The sequence below is a fragment of the Panthera leo genome, chromosome B1 (assembly GCF_018350215.1).
Source record: "Panthera leo isolate Ple1 chromosome B1, P.leo_Ple1_pat1.1, whole genome shotgun sequence".
Taxonomy (NCBI): Eukaryota; Metazoa; Chordata; class Mammalia; order Carnivora; family Felidae; genus Panthera; species Panthera leo.
The window spans coordinates 143555247-143571910 of record NC_056682.1 but is presented as its reverse complement, the minus strand read 5'-3'; the positions used below and the strand labels follow the sequence as shown (position 1 = coordinate 143571910).

The window sequence follows — 16664 nt, the reverse complement described above, 5'->3', positions numbered from 1 at the left end:
CAAAATTATTTTTTTAACATCTTAAAAAATCATTGAGGATTTATTTCCTAAGAGAACTCTTCATTCAAGACATAAGCACTGATCATTTGCTATGTGCCATATTGTGATCTAGTCCAGATCCCTGGAATTTAACAGTGAAATTAGTGTGCTGTTAAGCAAACAAGATTTTGATAACTATTATAAAAGAAATAAAACAGAATAATATAATCATGAGTGATGAGGGAGGATTCTTTGAGGAATGTTAAAGATAGCCTCTCTGTGTTGTAGACATTTGCTCTAAGACGGACAGAACATTCCAGATAGAAGGCTTGGTTGGCTGTCAGGGCCCTAAGGTGAGGACAAGCTTGGGAGATACCAGAAAAAGAAAAATGCTGGTGCCGTGAGGGAGAAGGAGACAGGCACAAAATAAGGTGTAGCAGGTGGCCACATAGAGTTTTGAGGGTAAGAGTCGGGACTCTGGATTTGTTGTAAGTGAAATGGAAATTCATTACGGGTTTTGAACAGGGGAACAACCTGATCATGCCCTCTGTTGGGAAGAGAAAGAATTATAGGACAGTGAGAAGCAGTGAGACCACACGAACCTCGACTACAGCAGTTCAGGTGTGAACCTGAACAGCTAGCCGAGCAGTGGAGGTGGAGAAAATGGCCAGGGACAATCTAGTTTTGTTGGTAGAGCTGACAAGACCCAGAGAGTGAGGGATCAAAAAATCCTCCCGGTACAATCAGTGCAGCACAATTGCCATATCCTGAAGCATGGAAAACCAGGGGAGGAACAGATCTGGGTAGAGCCAGAGTGAGAGCAAGAAAAGGGAAAAAGAAAAAACAAGAGATTGGCTTAGCAAGTCAAGTGTGAGACACCTCGCACCTTGCCGAGAAGGCATCTCCAGTCTGGGGCTCAGAGGTCAGACCCAGAGATGTGACAATAACAACAAATGCATCCATGGCCCTTACTTTGTGCCAAGCATCGCCCTGGGTGCTTCACGTACATGAATCATTTCATCCTCACAGCAGCCACCATCATCCCTGGCTTTCCAGGGGAGGAAACTAAAGCACAGACAGGTTAAGCACCTTGGTTGTGGTCACCAAGCTAGCAAGGGACCGCACCAAGACAAACTGGGCAGGCTGGCTCTGGAGTCAGATCTTAACTGCCAGGTGGTTTGTTAAGCCTCCCCAAACTCTATTCCATTTGTTAGCCCCCCTCCTATCCATACCTTTTCCCATTATGGCACTCTCCATAATGTCCAGAAACCTGAGTATCTCACTTCTATTAACCAAGAGATGTTATCTTATTGTTCAGGAATTTTAACTCAATCTTAGCAGATTAAAATATAACTACTTTTCACTAAAATGATAAAATAAGTTTTGAAAAAGCAGTTTGACAGTATTTAGTTAAACTTACGTGTCACAAGAATAACTCAGTTATTTTTAAACTACTTGTACGTTAGGTTCTACCAATCAGTTTGTTAAACAATTTGAGTCACAAGATGATGGAAACAAAGCCCAGCTTTTAAATAAATATACACTTGTTTACAGCCATTTTTACTAAGGTTTTACTAAGGTAGAACCTTAGTAACTGTCATGCTGTGGTTTGAGTACCACTGATTGAGAACCTGTCTCACTCATAAAAGACTTTTGGGCAAATGCTGAAGAAACCCATTAGGATAAAGAACTAACTACTGAGCATTGATAGACTCAACCAGCATCTTCCTGTTAGAGACTTATGTAAAAAGGTAAGAACAGACCTAACTAAAGGAAACAACAACGTGAAGTCAATCAGGGTTTCATCAGATGACCAACACTAAACTTTCTTTCTTCTTAGCTCAGCTGCAAGTTCCTGAGGACGGAGACATGAGTTTGTTGAACTGTGGGTTTCCCAGAGAACTGAATGAGATCCCCTGAGCCTTGGGGAATGGCAGTACAGTCATATAACAAACAGCAACTGGGCAGGACCCACGCGATCAGTTTGAGAAGCACCTCTCCTGCTTACCAGCTGTCACTTCACATCACAGCCTGTTTCTTCCTCCGCATAATGAATGGGGCTAAAAATATCAGCCCTGCCTATCTAACAGGATGGTTGTGAGGTCTACTGAGAAAACGTACAAGAAAATGCACAGTGAACTACAGAGTGCTTTATAGACGTTGCCTGTACAACAGCAACACATACCCTCTGGATTACCATGACAGCTTCCTAACAGTCTTCTGCTTCCACGTTAACCCAACACAATCCAGCTTCTAGATATCTAGCAGCCAAAGTGATAGTTAGAAATATAAATCAGATCTGTTCACGTCCTGGCCTAAAATTCTCCTCGGGCTTCCATTACACTTAAAATCCAAGCTCTTCGTCGTGACCCTCACCGCGGCCTCAGCCTTCATCTCCACCTCCAATGTCAGTCCCCCATGCTGTAACTACACTACCCTCTCTTGTTTCTAGAATCCGCCAGGGATGTTTTGTTTCTAGAATTTCCCCAGCTTCTGCAGACCTGGCTCCTGGATTCCATTACCTGTAATAACGGCCCAACCCCCTCCCTTGTTATCTATTACATTTTCTAGTTTTCCTTGCTTTGTAGCACTTAACACTACCTGAAATCATCTTCACTGCTTTTATGCACACTGTCTCTTTCCCCCAACTAGAATGGAAGTACCGGTTAGGTAGTGTAGTAGGTGTTTGTCCATACTTTCAGGTGGGGGAGCAAATGAAGCATACTTGGATAGAATTGACCAGGACTATGGCTGAAAACGCTCAGGGATTTGTTTTGATTACCTCGTTCATTGCCAGAAATTGTAAACTTGTGTGGACTCTGACCGGTCCATAATCCTACATAGCCAATAAACGTGGTTCCCGTGAATGCAACCTGAAATCAAGAGGTAAAGCATCACTTTGCCAATCCAGCCAAATACACACTGAAATCATCTGTTTTGTCTCACGCATGGATTTTTTTCTTGTAAGTTCCAACATAATAAAATCTCTCAAAGAGCCTTTCGGAAGGTATAACCTTGGGATTCCATGAATAGAAGTCAATGGATCTGTGATCTTGAAAAGGGGAAAAAAAGGTGCAGCTTTATTTTCACCCATTCCTGAGATTTCCCTCCCTCAGTAAGGGATGCATGCCAACAAATCATGAGGTCATAGCAGTGCCTAGGATTCTGCCACCTGTAGACACTGCAGATATTTTCACATATATAATATAATAGTGTCATACCTATCTTGATATAATTACATATCCTGAAATACCACTCATACCTCTCACTACCCTGAAATTATGGTAGTTATTAGACACACTGCTAACATTTACTAATTAATGTGTTGAGAAAAATTTTTAAATGGCTTAAAAAATTTGTTTTAATGTTAAAATGGCTACATTTTAATGTAACTGGTTTTTTTTGTAATCCATGCATTTTATTTTATGTACTATAAGACATTCTGAGAAGGGATCACAGGCTTCACCAAAGGGGATCATACCCCAAAAAGACTGAGAAACTCCAACCCTGAAATGGCAAATGGGTTCTGATTAAAAACTTGTATTGATTTGATTATAAGAGATAAATATCATGCATCTTGTAAGCTCTGTGAGGTAAGGGGAAGTGAAACTGTTTGTAATAATCATATTTAAATTTTAAATATTAAAAAATTTATTTTATATGTATCTCTCATTTAATCCTCATGATTATCCCATGAATTATAGGGATCACTCCCACTTTAAATTTAGGTAGTGAGTTCCAATGAGAAACAAACAGGCCTAGGTTAATATTTTTCCTTAGAAAGCTAAATCTTAAGGGGTGCCCAGTGGATCATTTGACTCTTGATCTCAGGATTGTGAGGTCAATCCCCACATTGGGCATGGAGCCTACTTTAAAAAAAAAAAAAAAGAAAAGAAAGAAAGCTGAATCTTAAGTCTGTAATTTTTAAAATTTCTTATTTCTATCTCATCTGGTTGGGGTTTTTTGGTTTTGTTTTTATTTTTTAATTATTTTTTAATATTTTATTTTATTTTTGAAACAGAGAGAGACAGAGCATGAACGGGGGAGGGTCAGAGAGAGAGGGAGACACAGAATCTGAAGCAGGCTCCAGGTTCTGAGCTGTCAGCACAGAGCCCGACGTGGGGCTGGAACTCAAGGACTGTGAGATCATGACCTGAGCCGAAGTAGGAAGTTCAACCTACTGAGTCACCCAGGCACCCCTATTTTTAATTTTTTTTTAACATTTATTCGTTTTTGAGAGACAGAGCGTGAGCGGGGGAGGGGCAGAGAGAGCAAGGGAGAGACAGAATCCAAGGCAGCTCTAGGCTCTGAGCTGTCAGCACGGGGCCCCAGGGGAGGGGGGGGGGGGAGGGGGCTCGAACTCACTGACTGACCTGACCTGAGCCGAAGTCTGACGCTTAACCAACTGAGTCATCCAGGTGCCCCATCTACCTCATCTGGTTGTAAAATTAATTTATGATGGCTAAATTGCAAGGGAGAAATGCACTGGCCTTATAAATGACCTTTTCCAGACTCATTGAAGGTTTTCCATGAATTCTCCCCATTTCCATTCATGGCAGTAAAAGGGGAATAATCCTACCTCGCCACTAAAAGCCTTTACAAAACATAATTATATGAAGAAAAAAAGTAATTATATTGTCACTTCATTCACATGATACACTGACTCTCACATTAGTGTCACTCTTGAAGGGCTAAGCAAATTAAAGTTTGAAAATTAAAATCACATTGTAGTTTCCAAGGTATTTGATAATACATGATACACTCATGTAATTAAATGTAATACATTTTCCACTCATCTGGAAAATGAGGATGAAAATGTTGACTGTGGCTGCTCACAGGGCTGTGGTGAGGATCTAATGAGAAACGGTATGTGAAAATGATTTAAAAATTATGGCTTGGTTGATTAAGTGTCCCATTTCCACTCAGGTCATGATCTCACAGTGCATGAGTTCGAGCCCTGTATCAGGCTCTCCGCTCTCAGCACAGAGCCTGCTTCAGATCCTCTGTCCTCCCACCTCTCTCTCTGCCCTTCTCCCACTCTCTCTCTCTCAAAAATAAATAAACATTTTTTAAAATTATGAACAGACAAGAATAAGAGATTAATTATTTTGTGGATAACCTGTTCTTAATTTAGCAAAACAATTTCTTGGCCATGAGCCCCTAGCAGAAAGACAACGCTCAAGTGTAAACTGTTTGACTTGGTAATCACAACTTGAGCACTAAGAGTCGAGCCACACCTGCAGGCTGGTTCTCATGGGAGCTCCAGGATACATAGGAACAAACAAAGCAGTAACAGGGTGAATTCTAGAGGGAGCAATTGGAATAATCTATTTTTGCTGCATTTATTCCTTTGTCTAACTAGAATTTTTGCTCACTGTAAATAATGGAGAGAAGCAGAAAGTAGTCAATGAAAAGAATTATGGTCCCATCATCCAGTAATAACTGCTAACATTTTAGGGGCACTCGTTGGATCAATCGGTTAAGCATCCAACTCTTGATTTTGGCTCAGGTCATGATCTCAAGGTTCATGAATTCAAGTCCCGCATCAGCCTCTGCACTGATAGTGCAGAGCCTGCTTGGGATTCTCTCTCTCCCTCTCTCTCTCTGCACCTCTCCTGCTCTCTCTCTCTCTCTCTCAAAATAAATAAATAAACCTTAGAAAACATTTTAGTAGATTTGGAATTCAGTATGCATGTATATTGTCATTGTTACAACTTAAAAACATTTTTGAAGTAATTCTTCAGCTATAAATCAAATTGTTAACAGTGGTGAAGGAATGAAATGAAAAAATGAGAAACTTTCACTTGAAGTATTTCTGCATTTTTTTTTTTGCCTTTTTTTCAGTTTATTCATTTATTCTGAGAGAGAGCACATGTACGTGCATGTACACGCAAGCAGGGAAGGGGCAGAGAGAGAGGGAGACACAGAATCCGAAGCAGGCTCCAGGCTCTGAGCTGTCAGCACAGAGCCTGATGTGGGGCTTGAACTCACAGACAGTGAGATCATGACCTGAGCCGAAGTCAGTCGCTTAACAGACTGAGCCACCCAGGCGCCCTGATCCAAGTATAACTTTTAAAGATCATACTTAAGAGAGTGCTGTGGGAGTACTTGTAGAGTGAAGGGCCATTTATTATTTGGCCACTATTTATCAATCATTTTCACATGCTTTGCAGACATTACTTCATGTAACCTTTATAACTACCTCCACAAAGTAATCATTAACCTCTCTGAGCTGTGTCTGCAAAATGGGTCTAAATAATTTCCTATGTTCTCAAAGGAAGAAGCAGAATTCAAACCAGATTCAGATTCAAATTCAGACTTCAAAGTTGGCTGTTTCTAGGCATTACATCACAGAGCCCCTCCCTATTCCAGAAGCAGTGTGAACAAAGAAAGAGCTAACTCAGCAGGGTAAGTGGACGAGGGATCATACCCCAATAGAGATTTCCCTAAGGAAAACTGGTTGACCTCTTTAAGTAGATGCTCAATAATCATAAATGACCCTTCTTCCTAGGAACATAATTGACACAGACCTCTTGCGGTTTTGTTTTTCCAGGAGTTTGATGTCTTTTGTATCTTTGTCTTTTCTTCTTCTTCTTTTTTTTAACATTTATTCATGTTTTTGAGAGCGAGAGAAAGACAGGGCGCAAGCGGGGGGATGCAGAGAGAGACACACACAGAATCTGAAGCAGGCTCCAGGCTCTGAGCTGTCACCACAGAGCCTGATGCGGAGGCTCTCATGAGGCTCTCATGAACTCATGAGCAGCGAGATCATGACCCAAGGTGAAGTCGGACAGTTAACAGACAGCCACCCAGATGCCCCTGATGTCTTTTGTGTCTTACACGTTAACCAGCAGGCCATCCTAATGATTGCTGACTTTGGTTAGCAAGTCTCTCTGACTTCTGAATCTGAATCTTATACTGTACGAACTATACCTGCCCATTCTTTAAGAACTGCACATCCACGGTCAACTTGCGTAAGAAATTTCCAAAAGGATAATCTAGATTCCGGCCATGGTAAATGTGGCCATTGGAGTCTTGAGCCACAATACTGGTGCAGAATCTGAAAAAATAGAAAAGTACAGTATGAATGAAGGAGAAAAATAAGACAAAGGAAAATGAATTTTTCATTAAAAAGATAGATCCTTAAAGTAAAACAATTTTTCTCCTTGTAATAGATACACATGATATATGATCCTAATAGAAGAATATGGATCCAGAATTCAAGATGAAAAGCACAACTGGCACAATTCATCAGTGTTCATTTGGTGTTACTAGACCTTTGCCTTCAGCACAAATGGCATTGAAAACATACTGAAGGAGAATTTCATCCTAAATCTAAATTTGAAACTGACCCATTCTGGGCTCAGCTGGACCCCTGAACTTCGCTTATTCCTCTGCTTGGCAGTGTGTGGTCTATTTAACATACCATTCAAAGCTAATTCAAACTTACTTCTCTTCTATGAATTTCTCAGAGCAAGTACAATGGTCCTTAAACCATTCTGTGCTTGGTCTTTTCTCTGTCCCCTCGGGGCTCCCAGCACAGAGCTAATAAGAGAAAAGGATCCTTTAAGAACCCCCAGCCAGAGAGAAGTATTCTGAGGAAAAGAGGAAGAGCTTTGTTAAGATATCTAAATGTCCAATTCCTCTAAGAATATATAATGTAACTTAAATTACATACAGTGGAAAATACTTACACAGCATGCCCAATTCTGGGAAAAGATACGTATATCCACACAAACAAAACTGAGAGGAAGTACTCTGAAGGGCTTTTGGTCATTTCTAAGTAACAGGATTGTAGTTAATTTTCTTTATACTTTTCTGTATGTACTAATTTTCTATATTGATTACATATTACTTTTATAATAGGAGAAAATAAATGTTACTTAATTTTTTTGTTTGTTTAAAAAAGGAAGTTTGGGGGGGCGCCTAGATGGCTCAGTCAGTTAAGTGTCCAATTTTGGCTCAGGTCGTGATCCCGCGGTTCATGGGTTCAAGCCCCATGTCCGGCTCTGTGCTGACAGCTCAGAGCCTGGAGCCTGCTTTGGATTCTGTGTCTCCCTCTGTCTTTGCTTCTCCCTGCTCAGCCTCTGTCTCTGTCTCTCTCTCAAAAATAAACATTAAAAAAAATTATGGGGTGCCTGAGGGCTCAGTTGGCTGAGCGTCAGACTCGGGCCCAGGTCATGATCTCGTGGTTCACAAGTTCAAGCCCCAAATTGCACTCTGTACTGACGGTTCAGAGCCTGGAACCTGCTTCAGATTCTGTGTCTCCCTCTCTCTCTCTGTCCCTCCTCAGCTCACACTCTGTCTCTCACTCTCTCTCAAATATTAAAAAACAAAAGCAAAAAAGTGTGTGTCTCATCTGTGTGTTTCCTTAAAGAGGGAGACACTCAGTGCTTCTTAACCTAACCTGCCTAGGTGTTCAGGGAAGATGCCAGAGGGCGGTAAAGCTTGGTTATCCCAAGAATACACTCCTCCCCACCCCACCCCATCATCGTATGGCAGTCAGAAGCCATTAAGTATGTTGCTAGATAAGGCTGGTCTGGTGGCAAAACAGTAAATCCTGAAGACAGAAACCAGGTCAATTCCAGGACCTCCTACTAAGCCAGGAAAGACTTAAGACTCTCCCTGAACTTGGTCTGGGATCAACCACACACTCTTAAGTGCTTTCACTTCTGTGTGCCATTTTATCATGCCCACCCTGTGAACCAAATACTGGATCTCACTATTAGCCAGAACAGTGTTCCCTGTGACCCTGACCCTGGAGGGTCCAGCCTCTGACAGAGGAGTCAGGATCTCTAACCATGACCAACACAGAGGGATAAATGCAGAGGGACAAATAAGGACTGGGATGACCCCCTGCATTATAAGGCTGCGGGGTCGCTTGGTTAGACAGTCTGGATGAGAGTGGGGTTAGTTGTAAAAACTTCCTGTTATAGTACCTGTTGAGCAGAGTTTGTAAAGTGGACTAATACCGGTTTGGTGGGGGTAGGAAACAGGGGCTTCAGTTCGAGGAAAAGTTCAATGCTGATTCAGAGAAGCGGCCTTCCTTCTCGAAGCCCATGATCTGCTGCTCAGATTTATCCAGAGGCAAAGAGGAAGCACTGGAGGTTTCAGGACAGCCCAGTCACCACCCTGTTTTTATCGCACTGGAAGTATGTCTCCTCCCGCCCAGATGTGACAGGAGTCCCCGGTGAATCCCAGTTAACCCACGCTAGCGCGGGACACTCACGCGGTGGTCTCGTAAACCAGGTTGAGAAGCAGGCAGTCGGCCAGGTCGCAGTTCAGGACTTCGCACATGCCCCGGATCTCATCTGCGAAGGGCTGGGGCAGGAAGGCAGCCAGCTCCCCGACCACCTTTCCAATCAACGCGTGGACCCACTTGGGGACCCTATTCCTAAAAACGAAGAACCGCAAGGGTGTTTGACCTGCTCAGGGGCCGAAGGGGTGTCAGTGCGTGTGTATCGGTGGTGGGGTGTTTCCTAAAGCTCTTATCGTTAGGGGTGAATGCTAGGTTCCTCCCTTTCCCAGAGGGGCCGACGGCCCAGGGTGCACATCACCCAACCCGCAGCATCCCGGAGGGAAAAAGAAAACTCGGAAAGGGAGGTAGGGCGAGAGAGCGTGGTCCCCAAAGGGGCGGACTTGGGGGGCGAGCGAGCGTGGTCCCCAAAGGAGCGGACTTGGGGGGCTCGCGAGGCTTGCAAGGAAGGTGTGGGCTGAGCTCTCTACTCTGAGTTGAGCAAGCGGGTGACAACCTGAGCACCACCCTGATCCAGAATGGCTGGAGGAAGGGCGTACCACTGGTGACACCAAACTTGAAAGTCAAACCAGCCGCCTCGATCGTCCTCAAGCCTCCTCAAGCCCGACGCCTCCCAGAACAGCAGCAAATGCCAGTTCTCGTCCCCGCTGCCCTTGCACCCTGCTGAGGCCAGTGAGGAGGTTGGGGTGGAGGGCAAGACCGTCACGGAGGGGAGGGGTAAAGCGGCTCGGTTTACAGCCTGGTGGGCAGAGCGCGTGTGGGCTTGCGCACGCGGACCGGTGTCCCGAGGGTCCCCCCTGCGCCCGCGCTCACCCGAGAATGTGTGCCATCGCGGCGCGCACGAAGTCCAGGTCAAAGTGCCGCAGCACTGGCAGCCAGCGCAGCTCGGGCGCCACGTCCAGGCTCACGTTGAAGAGCGGCAGGGCTGGGGGCGAATCAGCCGTCAACACCCCGACCCCGGCCAAAAGTAGAGGCAGCGCCAGCCCCGGGAGCGCACACAGGCCCGCGGCTCGCATGGCTCAGGCTCCGGCGGCCGCCACTAGGACCGCTGCGGCCGGCGTGCCAGGCGCGCCGGGGTAAGAGCTGACGGAGGAGGGGCCGGGGCGGTGCCGAGAGCGCTGGAGGCGGAGTCCGCGCGCGGCCTGGCGGGCCTGGTCCCTCCCGACCGCGAACCGCAAAAGAGCTGTGGGCACCCCCTAGCATCCGCGCTTCCGGCCCCCCATTCCTCCAGCCGCGGCCCCGAGTCCCGCCGGGCCGGGCGCCAAACGCTGCAGGCTGCCGGCTTCTCACCCCTCTCCCCCGCCGCATCCCACCCACGTGGGCCCAGGGAGTGTAAACTCCGGCCTGGAGGGGCCGTAACATGATTTTCAGTAGTGAAGAGTTAGCGGGAAATCCTACGGTTGTAAAAAGGGATCTATCCCTCCCTCTCCGCCTTGCTTGCTTATATTTACATTCTTCAAAAGTTTATCTGGATTTAATAAGGGCTAGGAGAATTATTTTATGTTCAACACTCCCACGTCTTTTCAGTTAAAAATTTTTAAAAAGCTTAAAGTCAGTTAACATTTATGTGCCAAATGTTTTTGCTGACTCTGTCTGATTTAACCATAACAACAAGCCAGTGGTAGGTTCTACTAACTCATCCCCATTTTCCTGATGAGGAATATGAGGCTTGGAGAGGTTAAGTAATTTTTCTGGATGTCACAGCATTGGTGGGCCTCCACTCCAAGCCAAGGTGTCAGAGTTCAAACTCCTTACCTTCATAATCATTAATCTCACCTCTCCGTTCCCAATATCTGAGAGACAGAAACCTTGTCTTAGGAAAATCACCTGATTCAGCAAGGCTGGGACATCATTATTATTAAAATTTTTTTTTATTTTAATGTTTTTATTTATTTTTGAGGAGAGACAGAGTGCCAGCAGGGGAGGGGCAGAGAGGGAGGGAGACACAGAATCTGAAGCAGGCTCCAGGCTCTGAGCTGTCAGCACAGAGCCCCACCAGGGGCTCAAACTCATGAACCGTGAGATCGTGACCTGAGCTGAAGTCAGATGTTTAACCCACTGAGCCACCCAGGGACCCCTCAACTTCATGTCACTTTAAGGCTGATATTAAAAAGATAAAAATTAAAAAATACAAGACTTGTAGGGATGCCTGGGTGGCTCAGTCGGTTAAGCAGGACTCTTGATTTCTGCCCAGGGTCATGGGATCCAGTCCCGAGTCTGGCTCTGCTCTGAGTGTGGGACCTGCTTGAGATTCTCTCTCTCTTTCTCTCTCTCTCTCTCTCTCTCTCTCTCTCCCTCTCTCTCTCCCTCTCCCTCTCCCTCTCCCTCTCCCTCTCTCTCTCTAAATAAACATATTAACCCTCTTTCTGCTGCTTCTGTACTGTGCAGATTCCAGAGATGGTACACACTGATTTCATGGTTTATCTATGGATCAGAACCTACAGTTTAAAAAATACTTCTGTAGAGAATGAATGAAGGTAAATGATTATATCAGAAACATGAAGTATGATGTCTTTTTATAGCTGGTATCTCATTTCAGTTTAAAGGCAGTGTGGTAGTTTTCAAAAATAGCCACTTATTCTTCAGTACTCCTCCCTTCTAATGGTGGAGCCTATTTTCCCTCCTGGACTATGGGCTATACTTAATGACTTGCTTCTAATGAATACAGTACAGCTTTAGTGATGGTGTCGGACTCCAAAACTAGATCACAAAACACACTGCTGCTCCTCCTTGCACTGTTAGATTGCTCGTTTTGCAGGAAGCCAGCTATCACGCCCTGAGAACACTAAAGCAATGCTGTAAAAGGTTCCTATCTTGAGGAACTGAGACCTTTACCAAGAGCCAGAGAGGAACTGAGTCTTCTTACTAATAACTATGAAAGTGCTATCTTAGAAGTGGATCCTCTAGCCCCCAGCTAAGCCACCCCCACACTCCTAATCCACAGAAACTATGGAACAATGTTCCTTGCTTTAGCTATTAAGTTTTGTGACAAATCGTTATGCAGCAGTAGATAACTAATACAGAGTTGGGTAACACAAGCAGAATGCCACCACCCTAACAACACCTTAAGATGTAGGCATGGCTTTGGGAGTGAGCAGTAGGTGGAAGCTGGAAGGACTGTGAGCAGTGTTAGCGAAAGCCTAAAGTTCCTGCAGTAGGCTATTAGAAGTCTGCTGGCCTTGAAGGAGACTGCCAGTAGTAGCTTCAGGGCAAGTGAGGAACATGTTACTGGCAACCAGAGAAAAGTGGTTGTTATACAGTGGCAGAACATTTAACAACACTGTCACCTACAGTGATGTGCAAGGTAGAACATGTAACTAAAGAACTGAGTAACCTAGCTAGATTTCTGGTCGGAATGTTGAAGTTGCCACCTACCTTCTTCTTGCTGGTTATAGGAAAATGCGAGAGGAGAGATGCCAGAAGGACTGTTACAGAGGATCCGGCAAAATGGTGCAGCCACTTTGGCAGTTTCTTACAAAACTAAACATACTCCTACCATATGACCCAGCGATTGTTCTCCTTGGTATTTATCCAAAGGAGCTGAAAACATGTCCATACAAAAACATGCATATAGATGTTTATAGCAGCTTTATTCATAATTGCCTAAACCTAGAAGCAATAAAGATGTCCTTCAGTAGGTAAATGGATAAACTCCCAGAAGATGGAATATTATTTAGCACTAAAAAGAAATGAACTATTGAAACCATGAAAAAACATGGAGGAAACATAAATACATATTACTAAATGAAAGAGGCCAATCTGAAAAAGGTATATACTGTTATGACTCCAGCTCTGTGATGTTCTGGAAAAGGCACACTCTAGTAAAAAAATCAGTGGTTGCCAGGGTTAGGAGGAAGAAGGGGATGAATAGGCAGAGATGATTTGGGAGGCAGTGAAACTACCCTCTATAGTACTGTAATGGTGGATAAATGTCATTATACATTTGTCCAAACCCACAGAATATATAAAACTAAGAGCGAACCCTAATGTAAGCTATGACTTGTGGGGATAATGATGCAGGTTCATTAACTGTAACGAACGTATAACTCTGGTGTACTCAGTTTTGTTGTGAACCTAAAACTGCTCTTAAAAATAGCCTATTTTTAAAAAAGGATCCAGGGGGTGCCTGGGTGGCTCAGTGAGTTAAGCATCGGAATTTAGCTCAGGTCATGATCTCACTGTTTGTGAGTTCAAGCCCCACATCAGGTGAGCTTAAGGACTCACTGCTTCTCTCTCTCCCTCTCTGCCCCCTCGCTCACTTGTGCCCTCTCTCAAAGAAAAAAAAAATGGTGCTGGAACAACTAGATAATCACATGCAAAAAGAAAAAAATAGAAAAAAGAAAAGAGGATCCACGACTGGTTTTGAAAATTCCCAGACCCAAGGTATATATGGGAACTTAGTTTATCACAAAGATGGCACTGCCTATCTGTGGAGATATGTGTAGCATAAGTAACTGACAAAGAATTGATATCCAGAATATATAAAGATCTCCTGCAAATCAATAATAAAAAACCCAAAAAGTGGGACACCTGGGTGGCTCAGTTGGTTAAGTGTCTGACTTCGGCTCAGGTCATGATCTCATGGTTCATGGGTTCAAGCCCCGTGTAGGGCTCTATGCTGACACCTCGGAGCCTGGAGCCTGCTTTGGATTCTGTGTCTCCCTCTCTCTGCTCCTCCCCTGCTTGCTCTCTCTCTCTCTCAAAAACAAATAAACTGGGGCGCCTGGGTGGCGCAGTCGGTTAAGCGTCCGACTTCAGCCAGGTCACGATCTCGCGGTCCGTGAGTTCGAGCCCCGCGTCAGGCTCTGGGCTGATGGCTCGGAGCCTGGAGCCTGTTTCCGATTCTGTGTCTCCCTCTCTCTCTGTCCCTCCCCCGTTCATGCTCTGTCTCTCTCTGTCCCAAAAATAAATAAAAAACGTTGAAAAAAAAAAATTTAAAAAAAAAAAAACAAAAACAAATAAACATTAATAATAATAAAAAAAACCCAAAAAGCTATAAAAAGAAAGAACCAAATAGCAAAAATCTACGTGAAGCAATCTCAACCTCTCTGGTAATCACTGAAATCTAAATTAAAAGAATACCGTTTTATAAACAAGAGTATTTCCTCTTGGGCTTTTATTATTCATTTTCTTACATGTGTAGTTTGATTATGCTGTAAATACTTTTGTATTTTGTTCTTTTCATTTATAATAAGCGTTTCCTATTATAAACATTTTTATAGCTTCAAAATATTTCATCATGTGGATAAATCAGTTTAACCATTTCTACACTGAGATTGGATTGACAAAACAATGAAAGCCAAATTTGCAGGGTAAGATTACCATATAAGTAGTGTCTTATACAAATGTATGGTATTTAAATAGTACAGAATTAGATGTGCCTGCCCTGTTCTTATCTACATTTTTTACTTTTAAACTTTATTTCTTTAGAGAGAGACAGAGCACAAGCAGGAGAGGGGCAGAGAGAGAGGAGACAGAGGATCCAAAGCAGGCTCTGCGCTGACAGCAGAGAGACTGATGTGGGGCTTGAACTCATGAATGGTGAGATAATGACCTGAGCTGAAGTCTAACACTCAATTGACTGATCCCCCCAGGCACCCCATCTACATTTTAATTTATTTTTTTTTAATTAAAAAAAAAATTTTTTTTTTAACGTCTATTTATTTTTGAGACAGAGAGACAGAGCATGAACGGGGGAGGGTCAGAGAGAGGGAGACACAGAATCTGAAACAGGCTCCAGGCTCTGAGCTGTCAGCACAGAGCCCCACCTGGGGCTCGAACTCACAGACCGTGAGATCAAGACACTTAACTGAGCCGAAGTCGGCCGCTTAACGGACTGAGCCACCCAGGCGCCCCCCCCCCCATCTACATTTTTAAATAAGTACTGACCAAAGACTGTACTAGGAGAGAAAACTTTATTTCCTTATAAAAGAGAAAAGGCTCCATGTCAGTGCCTTACTTTTCTATTCATTTTCAAGATCTTTAAAAAAAATCTCATAAAATACATTCTAAAAAAAAAAAAAAAAGAATTTTTATTTTTATTTTTATACAATGAAAGAATGTCACTTGGTAGAACTTTATTATCCTTGGTAACACAGTTTAAATATGCTTATCTAAAATAGTTTGAAGAACAGAATATTCTAATTAAATATTCTGATTAATTCTGAGTCACCATGTGACACTTTAAGTAGATTATAAATTCTCAAAGAATTAGAATATGAGGTAATGAAAACAAAGTTTATGTTAACTATAACCTTCAAGAAATTATATACCACTTTTTTTAAATCTTTAGTTTTGAGAGAGAGAGAGACAGACAGACAGAGTGCGAGTGGGGGAGGGGCAGAGAGAGAGGGAGACACAGAATCCGAAGCAAGCTCCAGGCTCTGAGCTGTCAGCACAGAGCCCGACGCGGGGCTCGAACTCACAGACCGTGAGATCATGACCTGAGCCGAAGTCGGCCGCTTAACCAACTGCACCACCCAGGTGCCCCTATACCACCTTTTAAACTGTAACTTTTCCTTTATGATTCAGTAATTTATTTCTTATTGCTTTCCTGTTCATCATAAGCATCAGTTTGTTAGCAAATAGCCTTTCACCCTCCTGCCACCTGAACTTCCCCCTTTTTAGGATGCCCTCAGCCCTATGCTGTGCCTTTTTTGATAGTTCCATAAGCAGCTTGCATTAGATAGTCATTTTGTAAGCCTATTTCCTTAATCGGATCAAAGGTTTCTACATGGCACAAACATTGTGTTTGCCACCCATACCTCATGCATTTTACATTTTTTATATTTCAAACAAACTCTCCCCAAAATGGATGAATGGTAAAATAAATATTTATAGCAACTGTAATTGTTGTTTCATTTCAAGATTAAGCCAAAAATAAAAATAAAAACTTAATATCTATCTTTGATGAGAAATTTACCGAATGCTTATTTTGTGGCAAATATGCTAAGTGCTTGTAACATTCTCAAAATTGTCAAAACAATGAGGTGGGTGGTATTATACTTAGAGAAAACTGACAGGGAATAAATCATGTATTCAAATATTTGCTTGAGCACCTAACATACTGTGCACTGAACCAGCACTGGGATATGGCAGAGAACAGATTCTGCCTTTCGTGTAACTTGCTGAGATCACATGCAAAATATATCAGTATTCTAGATTTATACATCACTTTATATACATAGTATGAGCTTGGAAATGGGAGTTCATCCCTGAAATGGATCCATTCTTAGTACTGACAAAAAACTGACATTGAAAAGTTGAGGCTCAGACTCTGATGACCTCTTCAAGGTCAAAATGACTCTGGAAGGTCACTCTGCCTTCATGGACAGCATTGAACCTTGTAAGAATCTGATCTTCAGGTTCACAGAAAATATTCTCAAGGTAAAATTTACAAAATAAAAGGAATCAGATAGAATTAAGATAC

At 43.2% G+C, this 16664-nt stretch overlaps 1 protein-coding gene across 3 annotated transcripts in view; it reads right to left on the bottom strand.

The window, feature by feature from the left end:
• NAAA (N-acylethanolamine acid amidase) overlaps positions 1-10282 on the bottom strand; it is a 28709-nt gene extending 18427 nt beyond the window's left edge. For all 3 annotated transcript variants that reach the window (XR_006201887.1, XM_042936175.1, XM_042936174.1), the window contains exons 1-4: positions 10049-10282; positions 9209-9373; positions 6913-7039; positions 2762-2852 (exon numbers count right to left, since the gene is read on the bottom strand). Coding sequence is in view for 2 of the 3 variants with exons in the window: in XM_042936175.1 (XP_042792109.1) it covers positions 2762-2852; positions 6913-7039; positions 9209-9373; positions 10049-10251 (586 nt within the window). In the remaining variant the exon portion in view is untranslated. The remainder of the gene's footprint in view (positions 1-2761; positions 2853-6912; positions 7040-9208; positions 9374-10048) is intronic.
• Positions 10283-16664: the final 6382 nt, after the last annotated feature.